Genomic DNA, 11,269 nt, shown 5'->3' with positions numbered 1-11,269 from the left:
AATTGCCCAGTAGAGCTTTTTATTTCTTCACTATCTGAATGACATCTTCATCCTCCATGGTATGATCCTTCCCAACTTTCTGTGGGTTGTGCTTGACCGATGAGCCCCACACAAGTGCACTGAAAAAGAAAAGTGTTTAGTTGAGATACTACACTTCCACAGTTTATATAGATCAGCAGCAGTGAGGCTTCCCCAGAAATTCAGATACTCTCTACAGGTCAGAGAATCTCACTAATCTCTCTTGGCCACTATTCTTTAATTCTCTCTGAGTGCCTCACAAATAAAATATAAAACAAGCAGCAAACAAAACACTTATAAAATAGTTTTGGCTATTAAAAAACTGCAAAGCAACAGTAAGATAATACATCCAAACAGATATGATCAGCCTACCTTCAGGAAATGACAGAACAAGTGATAATGACACCTGACACATCTTTACTAACAGGAAATTTCATAAATTCAAGGACACCCTGCACAGACTTCCTTCACCCAAAATGACAGAAGCCTACTCCAAAGACCTCAACTGGTGGCCTTGGAGATACCAACAGATGTGCCCCATCAAGCATCTGGGGGGCTCAGCCATTTTTGCAACCCTGTAAGTCGGTATCAAAACCTTGCTCAGAATAGGCAGCCACAGCAGTTCACAGAGAATAATATGATTTGGATTTTGCATGCCACTCCAGAGCCCAGTAGCAGCTAGAGCAGGGGTCAGCAAACATCAGCAGGAGGCCGGTCCACTGTCCCTCAGACCTTGTGGAGGGCAGGACTATATTTGGGGGGGGGGGGTGAACGAATTCCTATGCCCCACAAATAACCCAGAGATGCATTTTAAATAAATGCACACATTCTAATCATGTAAAAACACACTGATTCCCGGACTGTCCGCGGGCCGGATTTAGAAGACGATTGGGCTGGATCCGGTGCCCGGGCCTTAGTTTGCCTACCCATGAGCTTGAGCTTCCAAACAGTATTTGAGGTAGCCCCATGTAGCATGTCATTGTAACAATCTATTTTCTGGTTCCGTAGGGCAACTTATCTTCCACTACGAAGAACTGTTATCTTCCCTTCTCCTACAATGGCTTCCCTGCCCTTTGATACACTTTTCAATTACAAAGTACAAGTTGTTCCATCACAGTGATAGTACTATGAGAAATATTCTTCAAAGGCTTGGGGTTTTTTTTGCAAAACTGAATGAAATAAAGTTATCGTATCGTATCGAAAAGCCATGTACTTGTGACCCAGTGCTCTCGAGGCTGTCTAAGACTACAAGGAGAATAGAAAAACGATCAGACAAAAGACTACAGTTAATTTCCCACAAAAATGCTGAACCTCCCAATGCCTAGTCATTTTCTATTTGAAAGGAAGCCTGAGTCGATGTTTTTGTCGCCTGGTGCTGTGACATTACAAGGACTGCGGGAGCAAAATTGGCTGCTTTGTAGGCCGTACTTACTACTTAAACTCTTTAATCAGGTTTTTGTGGATCTTCATGCAGAAATCCTCCACTGTGGTCCGAGAGTAAGGCAAGACTACGGGAGAGCTGTAATCTGGTAGCTGCCCTTTGGGCTTTGTGTAACTGCAATTTAAATTTAGAGTCATCAAAAGGAGATGCTACAGCACGTTAAAACACAGATACATTTCAAACAAGGTTTGCCTTCTACCCGGGGCAAAGATTCATCATCTAAAGCCTTGAATACTAGGAAGGGGCCATCTCCATTGTCTTTTTGGTGCCTCTCAAAAACCTTCCTTTTCCAACAAGCCTTTTAAGAAGAGATCTCTCCCAGTTTGCAGCTATATTAAAATTGTTTTCAGATGTTTTTAATTGCCTTTATTATTTGTGTGTTTGCCACATTTGGGCTCCTTTGGCAGAAAGGAGGGGTGTGTAATAGTTTGCAGAATTATAGAGCTGGAACCGACTACAGAGGTCATCTTGCCCAACACTCTTCTAATGCAGGACACCCACTACTGCAGCATCCCCAATAGGAAGCCAGCCAGCCTGCCTCTGCTTAAAAGCTCCAGTGCAGGGGAGTCCCCCATCACCATTAACACAGGCTGTTCCAAATAACTTGTGCTGACATAAAGTTCTTCCTACTGTTTTATCGAAATTCTTTCTTGAACTTTGAACCCACTGGTTCAGGTCATACCCTCTAGAATACTTTTCTCCAACCTGGTGCCATCCAGATGTTTTCAGATTTCCAACTCCCATAATCCCTAGCTGCTGGCTAGGGCTGCTGCCCTAAACAGCTGGAGAGCACAAGAGTTTGGATTTGATATCCTGCTTTATCACTACTCGAAGGAGTCTCAAAGTGGCTAACATTCTCCTTTCCCTTCCTCCCCCACAACAAACACTCTGTGAGGTGAGTGCGGCTGAGACACTTCAAAGAAGTGTGACTAGCCCAAGGTCACCCAGCAGCTGCATGTGGAGGAGCGGGGAATCAAACCCGGTTCACCAGATTACAGTGGTGCCTCGCAAGACGAAATTAATTCGTTCCGCAAGTCTCTTCGTCTTGCGGTTTTTTCGTCTTGCGATGCACGGTTTCCCATAGGAATGCATTGAAAATCAATTAATGCGTTCCTAGGGAAACCGCCTTCAGACCAGGTCCGGGGACAGTCTGTGTTCCCGCCCCCCCCCCTGCTTCGGAGCAGCGTTCCGAAGCGGGGTGGCTGGGGCAGGTGTTCCCGCCCCCCCACCCCGCTTCGGAGCAGCGTTCCGAAGCGGGGTGGCTGGGGCAGGTGTTCCCGCCCCCCCGCCCGGCTTCGCAGCAGCGCTACGAAGCCCGGCGGCTGGGGCAGGTGTTCCCGCCCCCCCACCCCGCTTCGGAGCAGCGTTCCGAAGCGGGGTGGCTGGGGCAGGTGTTCCCGCCCCCCGCCCAGCTTCGCAGCAGCGCTACGAAGCCCAGCGGCTGGGGCAGGTGTCCGGGATCTCTTTTGAAGCAAGCGGCTGCGGAGAGACGCGATCTCCCCGCAGCCGCTTGCTTCAAAAGAGGTCCGGGATCTCTTTTGAAGCAAGCGGCTGCGAAGAGACGCGATCTCCCCGCAGCCGCTTGCTTCAAAAGAGGTCCGGGATCTCTTTTGAAGCAAGCGGCTGCGGAGAGACGCGATCTCCCCGCAGCCGCTTGCTTCAAAAGAGGTCCGGGATCTCTTTTGAAGCAAGCGGCTGCGGAGAGACGCGATCTCCCCGCAGCCGCTTGCTTCAAAAGAGGTCCGGGATCTCTTTTGAAGCAAGCGGCTGCGAAGAGACGCGATCTCCCCGCAGCCGCTTGCTTCAAAAGAGGTCCGGGATCTCTTTTGAAGCAAGCGGCTGCGGAGAGAAGCGATCTCCCCGCAGCCGCTTGCTTCAAAAGAGGTCCGGGGGCAGCGGGAAGAGCTGCCCCCGGACCTCTTTTGAAGCAAGGGGCGGTGGGGAGAAGCGATCTCCCCGCCGCCCCTTGCTTCAAAAGAGAAGACCCGCTGTCCCCGGGGCAAGCTTCGTTTTGCGAAGCAAGCCCATAGGGAAATTCGTCTTGCGAGGCAACTCGAAAACGAAAAAACCTTTCGTTTTGCGAGTTTTTCGTCTCGCGAGGCGTTCGTCTTGCGGGGTACCACTGTACGAGTCTACCGCTCTTAACCACTACACCACACTGGCTCTCTAGGTTCTCCAACAAGGGTGGAGAAGGCTGCTTTGCAGCAACAAAAAACAGATGAGATAAATCCTTGTGTCTGAACTGTAGTGCTTCAGAATTCAAGCACAAAGAAACGCTCCCCTGTACCCCCCCAAATATTAAAAAAATTCCCAGCACACATAGAACAGAGAAAGATCCTAGCCTACTCTTCTCAATGTCAAGCCAATTTTCAATGTGCATAAAGTTATCATTTTTTTGCACTGAAACATGCCCTTAAAGTCCAGAGTGGCTCATCTGTTGTCCTCCACAATTCCCTCCATTCCCGATGAATGGCCATTCTGTTTACTGAAGGCATCACCCTACCACATTTATCCTGTCATAGAAAACTGCAATGATGCCAAATTGTACAAAGGTTTTGTTTACAACTGTCGAAAGCTATTTTAGGGCTTACATGTGGCACCATGGGACAGAACATGATTACAGCAAGAAAGAAAAGAAGCCAACTTCAAAGACCAGCCTGCAAGTCAACCAGCTCAAACCAGGACAGTGGGGAAGGAAATGCAGCTGCAGATTTCCAAGTGCATGGGAACCAGAGATGCTTTCAAGCCTGGACAATGCAAAACACTTGACTCACATTCGCACAAGTTTTAGGTAGTCCCAGATCTTCTCCAAGAGGTCATCAAAGTTCCACCGGTGGTGAGCAGAGATTGGAACACAGTGAGGCACTTTGTAAATTATGTCTAGTTCCTCAAGGGAGATCTGGTCAATTTTGTTCAGCACGTAAATGCATGGGATGTAAACTCTGTAAGAGTGAATAAATTATCACAGACAATACACATTTCTTTTTTAAAAAACTAGTGATTACTCTCTACTGTCCCTCCTGAATGATCATGGTTACAAGACAGATGTATTTTGGAATAACTACTGTGCCCCACATGTGTCCACAAAGATTTGGCACTTGTTCCAGTGTCCCAAAACAAAAAAGACCATCCTGCGCTCTTGGTCTTCCATTGAGAAAACTACTCCACACCTTTCAGCAGTTACAAGAGCAATTGCACAGCTCCTTGCTACTGGAATCAAGTGGGAAGGCAAACGGCCTCCTCACAAATCAGACCCTCTTCAAGAGTGGATTTCCAAAAGTACAAAACCCACGACGCAACCCCCAGCACATCCCAAACAGCCTGTATTCATAATGATAAAAGTGCTTGCTTTGCATAATATATAACGCACACTGGATTTTGATTCCCTGAAGAATTTGAAAGGCATCTGTGACACAGTATAAGCAACCCCAACAGCCTAGTAAACCTCATCAATCAGTCTGATTCACAAGCTCCACCACACTACCTGTTTCCTTCAACCACATCGATGAGGTCGTCTGCAGTAACATCACTACGCAGCGTGACATCAGCATTGTGAATTTTATACTCCGCCAAAATGCTCTTCACAGTTTCAGTATCCAGCTCACTCTGTGGGCACTAATGGAAGAACAAAAGATATTTAGGAGGTAAGTAACTCTGGAGAACCCAGCAGATTTGGGTTTGTTATTATTCCATTAGAGCTATTTGAAGAAGCTTCCGTTCTTTTCTTGTGGTAACCTAATTAGTGAGCAAGTCCCAGCTCTACAGATCTGAAGATCCTATCAGACAGGAACCTTTCAGACCATCAGAGAGGAACCTTTCTCAGCCAGAGGGCTTCATGTCAGTGATGGGCAGAGCCAGAGGCAAAAATGGGTGGAGCAACAGATGAGACTCTCATCTCTGTACAACTAGCCATATTCCAGCAGCTAATGGCACAGCATACTTCCCTTTCCATTGCAACAAGGAAAAGTCTCTTACTGTTCTCACAAATAAATCTATGTCAAAGCGAGGCCCCATTCAAAGCCATGGGCTCCTTGTCCAGATCAGCAAGGATTGTCCCCAGATAAATGTAATTAATTAAATAGCTCTCTTCCAAAACTACCCAGGCACAGCCAGAAGAGCATTCAGATTATCCAAAGAGCTCTCTCCTTGTCAGAGTGACAAGGCAGGAGACACACACACTTTCTGCCCAGGCCTGCTTACAGTGGCTGTGAGATTGATGCCTCCTTTGTCCTTCTTCTTAAAGCCAATGTTGGGAGGTTTGCTGTTCAGTCGGATTCCAAAGCCCTCAAGCTCATTCTCAATTATCTTCTTATGTCCCAGGGGCTTCAGGACATCCAGGACTATCAGAATAAGGTTGCAGGTTCGAGCAACTGAGAAGAAAGAAAAGATTGAAAAAAACTTTTGCTCTGCCTCTTCAAAGAGGTTGGAAAGAAAGAGTTGCATCCTGTGCCAAGCACTTCTCAGTCCTGTTTTGCAATCTGCTTCTCCAAGCCAGAATGCCTTATAAAGTCTGCTCTTTAAATCAGGTGCAAGCAAAGGAAGCTGGAAAAAGTCAAACCTCTGCTTTCTATGGAGACGAAACATTCACAAAATACGACACAGTGGACAAAACATATCAAATGACAAGAAAGATATCTGTAAAGATTCCTCCCTCCCAAAAGCACAAAAAGACGGATAGGGCAGAGAAGAATTTCTGATACTGGAGCAGCAACCTCACCTGCAATGACCTGGCGACCACGACCCTTCCCGTCTTTTGCACCTTCAATAATTCCTGGAAGATCCAGAAGCTGTAGGGTTTAAGGAAGAGGAAAGAAACCCATTATATAGAAATCAGCAAGCCAGAATCCACCAGCAGAATCATTTTAACAATATTGATCAGCTTCATTCATCTGAGTCTGAATAGAGGCAATGGTTTCCTGTTCCATGACAGGAAATAACACAATAATCTTAGCTTTGCTGAGGAAATCTGTCACCAATTACTACTGCTCTCTTTTGCTTACATTTAAGCTCTAATCGAAGTGTCAGAGATTGTACTTTTGCATTCTGTTGCCATTTAATTCTTATATATTTGTCACCCTTTGTGCCTGTACATCTAATGACAAAAGGTGATACCATCATAAGCATCTCCAGGAGATCTGCTGCCAAACAGTGTAGATCAGGAGTGGCCATCATGGTGCCCTCTAGAAATTTTTTTTTGCTGGCTGGGGCTGATGGGAGTTGTAGTTCACAATCCCTGGAGGGTATCCTATTAAGCTGTTCCTAGTATAGCTAGAATATACTATGCTAGAGGGCTTGACTTCGGAAAAGTCAGCTGATGCCATCGTAATAAGCAGAACCACTTTTATGTACAGAATGAGCTCTAATTAAACAAAAGGAAAAAATCTCCCCACCTAGACCAGAAATGTACTGGGGGTAAATGGCCCTTCATACGTATTTCAGATATTCCATCCTTCACATACACTCCCATCCCAGATCTAGAGAGTTCACCTGTATTTTTGCTCCTTTGTATCGAATCACACCAGGCACCGTGGTCAGCGTGGTGAACTCATAGGCAGCGACCTCCGAGTAGACTCCAGCAAGGTTGCTCAGCAAAGTGGATTTCCCCACGGATGGGAAGCCCACAAAACCAATTCGGGCATCGCCAGTCTTTGCAACATCAAAACCTTCAATGCAGAAATCAGTACTGTTACTGACAGGCTACAGAAGAGATGGGCTACACTTGCCCCTTCGTAGTGCCAGGCCCCTCCAGGAAGTTGGAGCATGAAAAGGGAGGGGAGAAGACCTCTGGAGAAAGCCAGAGAAGAGAGTCATCTCAGCAAGCCAGGCTGGGGCCCCTTGGATGATACCTTCAGCCTGAGATAGATTTGGTATCCTATCAGAGAAATATTTTTATCTGCCCATAGGATTTATTAACAGGTTTTATTTAAGTGCCAGAGCCTCAAAGTCTTGCTCACCCGTAATAAATACAGGTCCCAATCAGATGCTACACTGGCATATGGTTTAGCATTACGTGAGAAGACTTTAAATCCCTGCAACTTCCCACCAGCCCAACTCCTGATCAAATATGGCTGCAAGGAGATCAAAAACATTTGCTTCTATTTTTAACAAACCAAAGTTTAGTCTTATGTCCAAACTGGGGTTACTCTCAGCAATAGTTTACTGAAACAAGCCAACTATGGTTTATGAAGACTTCAACAATAAACCATAGTTAAGACTAACTATGTTTAGGATTCACACACAGTTATGTTTGGTTTAGGGTTCAGACGCAGTGTGCAACTGTGGACAACTGAAAACTGAAACAAAATCTGTATTACTTCACCAGAGGAGGAGAGGGGAGGAAAAGCACATGACATCAAGTGTACATATAATCCTGAACTATAAGCCACCTTCAGGTGTTCAGCATCTGAATAAACATGCATGGGGGAACAGTAGGAAGTACTCAAACCAGTCACTACCCTTCCTAGTCACTACCTCAGCAGTTTACAGTCAGCATCTTAAACAAGAAAAATTCTGTATAATTTCCAAAGCAAGTGCACATATTTTTGGTGTATTTTGTATATTCTTTTTTCTACTAACGAGAGGAAAACAGCTCCATTTCCAACTTCAACTTGAGGATTGAGCCACTCATTCCCATCCTTTTGGAATACTGTGCATACCTTCTCCTGGACCACCCCCTCCACCTCCCTTCGGGGTGATGAGCTCTCGGCGCAGTTTGGCCAGACGTGCCTTCAACAGCCCCAGATGGTGAGCTGTGGCCTTATTCTTCTGCGTGCGGGCCATCTGTGGAGTGGGGAGAAGACAAAGCTCAGGGAGGGCTGCACAAGCCCAGGACTTTTATGGGAAAGATTGGTGACACCAACCTTGTTCCAAGGTCTTGCATATTACATTGAAGGGCATCCCCTCTTGCGTATCCAACATAGCGGTCCGTTTGGAGGTTGGGCAAATTCCTATCAGTACTCGGATATGGATATTGAAGATCCATTATTGGCTAAAGCTTATTTTCTTTCCGGTTGGGCTGGCACCTTTAACCTTATTAGATACCTACCAATCCAGATGGAAAGCTACACTGCTGGAAAAGCTTAAAGGCTTGGGGATCCCACAGCAGACCCTGATAGCGACAGGCTTCGGGAAAGCTAGGACTACAATTCGCCAGCGTATCTGGGACGTAGAATTACAATGCAATATGAGCGAAATGATCAAACATCCAGCAATAAGGGACCATGGGAGAGGTTTCTCTCCAGCTAATTATCTGTCAGGTCTTCAGGCACCCAAATACAGACGGTCTTTTACCCTCGCCAGATTTAACGTTCTCCCTTCTGCCTTACTTCAGGGCAGATTTGAGGGTAAACCATACACAGCACGGGTCTGCCCTTGTGGCTCGTTGGAAGTTGAAACTGCTTCACATGTACTATTACGTTGTCGTCTTTATGAGGATATACATCTGACTTTTATTACACCTGTTTTGCAAAAGTCCAGGAAAGAATCAGAATACCATAGTTTAAAACTACTGCTAGAGGACAAGAATCCCAGGACTACATTAAATGTAGCTAAATTCTGTGTGTCTGCAATCAATCGCAGGAAGCAAGTGGTATCCCATAATGACCAAACCCCTAAATGTTAATTACAGGGGGCACACTAATAATTAATTTTAATTTTTTATATTTAAATCCTTGTTATATTCATATTGTCCCTTGTATTTCTGATATTTTTTATGATCTATGATATTGTGTGTGTTGACGCTGGTCTGTGACCGTATTAATAAATTCATTCATTCATTGAAGGGCATAGGTCACTCTTCCCTGCCACAGAAGAGATTTAAAGGAGTGAGGAGTTGTCTGCAAATCATGCAAGAGACACAGGAAGAGTATCTGTCCCATCAGAAAAACTACAGAGGGTTGTTCCTAATCTGTAGGAAACTCGGACAAAGGCAGAAGGAGGGGTGGCAGTTTTCAAGGCTTAACTTGAATCAGAGCCCAACCCCAACAGTGTTGTGGAAGGTAGGGGTCAAACAAGACAATTATTGTTTTCCTGAGGATTGGACTAGAACTAGGATGATCCAGGTTCAAATCCTGGCTTGACCATGAAGCTTCCTGGGTGACACTGTGTGAGTTGCACACTTTCAGCCTTAACTACTAGTGGCTGCAGCCTATAGCTGGGATAGATCCCTCCTCTGCTGTCTCCTCCTTGGGTCTGTCTAAGGCCCAGTGTTTCTCAAACTTGGGTCCCCAGCTATTTGTAGGACTACATTTCCCATCATCCCTGACCACTGGTCCTGCTAGCTAGGGATGATGGGAGTTGTAGTGCAACAGCAGCTGGAGACCCAAGTTTGAAAAACACTGAACCAACCTGGTGCTGCAACTCCAACGGGCTCCAACTAGCAATGGCTGTTCACAAGCCACCTAAGCCCCAGCTATCCGTTTTTTATTGGGGCAAGGTGGCCTGTCTGCACTGTGCTCAGAAGACACAAGCCCACCACCCTCCAACTTCATTCGGCAACCCTTAACACCAGGCAGGGCCAGTGCTATTTATTCCTATTTACTTATTAATTTTACATACCCTTGGGCAGAGCATAAATAAACAGATACATTGGTGGAAAGCAGGGGGAGTGGGGGGCTCACACACAAAAAAAATAAGTACAGTGGTACCTCGGGTTACAGAAGCTTCAGGTTACACACTCCACTAACCCAGAAATAATGCTTCAGGTTAAGAACTTTGCTTCAGAATAAGAACAGAAATTGGGCTATGGTGGCATGACAGCAGCGGGAGGCCCCATTAGCTAAAGTGGTGCTTCAGGTTTCAGGTTAAGAACGGACCTCCGGAACGAATTAAGAACAGTGGTACCTCGGGTTAAGTACTTAATTCGTTCCGGAGGTCCGTTCTTAACCTGAAACTGTTCTTAACCTGAAGCACCACTTTAGCTAATGGGGCCTCCTGCTGCTGCCGCGCCACCAGAGCACGATTTCTGTTCTCATCCTGAAGCAAAGTTCTTAACCTGAGGTACTATTTCTGGGTTAGTGGAGTCTGTAACCTGAAGCGTATGTAACCTGAAGCCAATGTAACCCGAGGTACCACTGTACTTAACCCGAGGTACCACTGTATCTCCCTCCCCTGGGCTCCAGCCTTGCCCAACATGCTGTCTCCCACGTACTGCTGGGGACTCCGAATCCCATCAGCCAACACGGCAATGCTCAGCGATAAGGATGGGAGCTGCACTCCAGCAACATCTGGAAAGCACTAGGGGTAACAAATACACTATTCGACCTCAGTCCAGCAAGCTTCTACCAGCCTCCCGCATTGTTGACCCCCGGCAGATAGACTGCCGCAGTGCACGGAGGCTCTACTGAGCCCCGCCCACGACTCCTCCACAGCCCAGTTGGACAGGGCGGAGCCGCTGGTTGGGGCCACAGGGAGAGCCGAGGAGCCTTTCATTCGCCGCTGGTTGGGTTACCTCGGCCTCTATCTCGGCGATCTTGGCCAACGTCGTGCTCATGATGGCGGTGGCAGCGGCAGCGGTGCCTCACGGACGGCTCTCCTCAGGCCTGTGGCACGGCGCATGCGCCCAAAGCACAGGTTCTCGCGAGACTTCTAACAAAAGCCCGGCAGGGGGGCGCGCGCGGAGTGCGAGAGTTACCGCCGCCTTTCTGTTGTCATCACGCTCCACCCATGACTCCTGGAAAGGGGGGAGCGAGGACGCTACCATAGAGTGGAGGCCAGAGAGGAAACCAAAGGAGACAGCTTAAGCGTCGCCGTAAGGACTCCTCCCGCCTAATGGCCGGGAGACGGTATTGCAGGAGGCACAGACCCCACCCT

At 47.0% G+C, this 11,269-nt stretch overlaps 1 protein-coding gene across 1 annotated transcript; it reads right to left on the bottom strand.

The window, feature by feature from the left end:
- On the bottom strand, nt 1–11,062 carry DRG1 (developmentally regulated GTP binding protein 1). The gene is made up of 9 exons (XM_081892495.1): nt 10,908–11,062; nt 8,116–8,239; nt 6,947–7,122; nt 6,177–6,246; nt 5,660–5,829; nt 4,944–5,074; nt 4,234–4,401; nt 1,451–1,573; nt 1–119 (listed from the first exon to the last, which is right to left on the bottom strand). Exons 1-9 carry the CDS (start codon nt 10,947–10,949, stop codon nt 20–22), a joined length of 1,104 nt encoding a protein of 367 aa, XP_081748621.1. The 5' UTR covers nt 10,950–11,062; the 3' UTR covers nt 1–19.
- Nucleotides 11,063–11,269: the final 207 nt, after the last annotated feature.

Source organism: Podarcis melisellensis, assembly GCF_964234715.1.
Source record: "Podarcis melisellensis genome assembly, chromosome: 16".
Taxonomy (NCBI): domain Eukaryota; kingdom Metazoa; phylum Chordata; class Lepidosauria; order Squamata; family Lacertidae; genus Podarcis; species Podarcis melisellensis.
This window is presented reverse-complemented; position numbering and strand designations above follow the sequence as displayed.

What these genes read in the sequence shown, in the direction of transcription:
- DRG1 (XM_081892495.1), bottom strand. Translation starts at nt 10,949, where the DNA reads ATGAGCACGACGTTGGCCAAGATCGCCGAGATAGAGGCCGAG. An exon ending in TGGTCGCCAGGTCATTGCAG is followed by an intron (nt 5,830 to 6,176) that starts GTGAGGTTGCTG and finishes CTTTCTTCTCAG; the next exon opens with TTGCTCGAACCTGCAACCTT. An exon ending in CTGATTAAAGAGTTTAAGTA is followed by an intron (nt 120 to 1,450) that starts GTAAGTACGGCC and finishes TTTCTTTTTCAG; the next exon opens with TGCACTTGTGTGGGGCTCAT.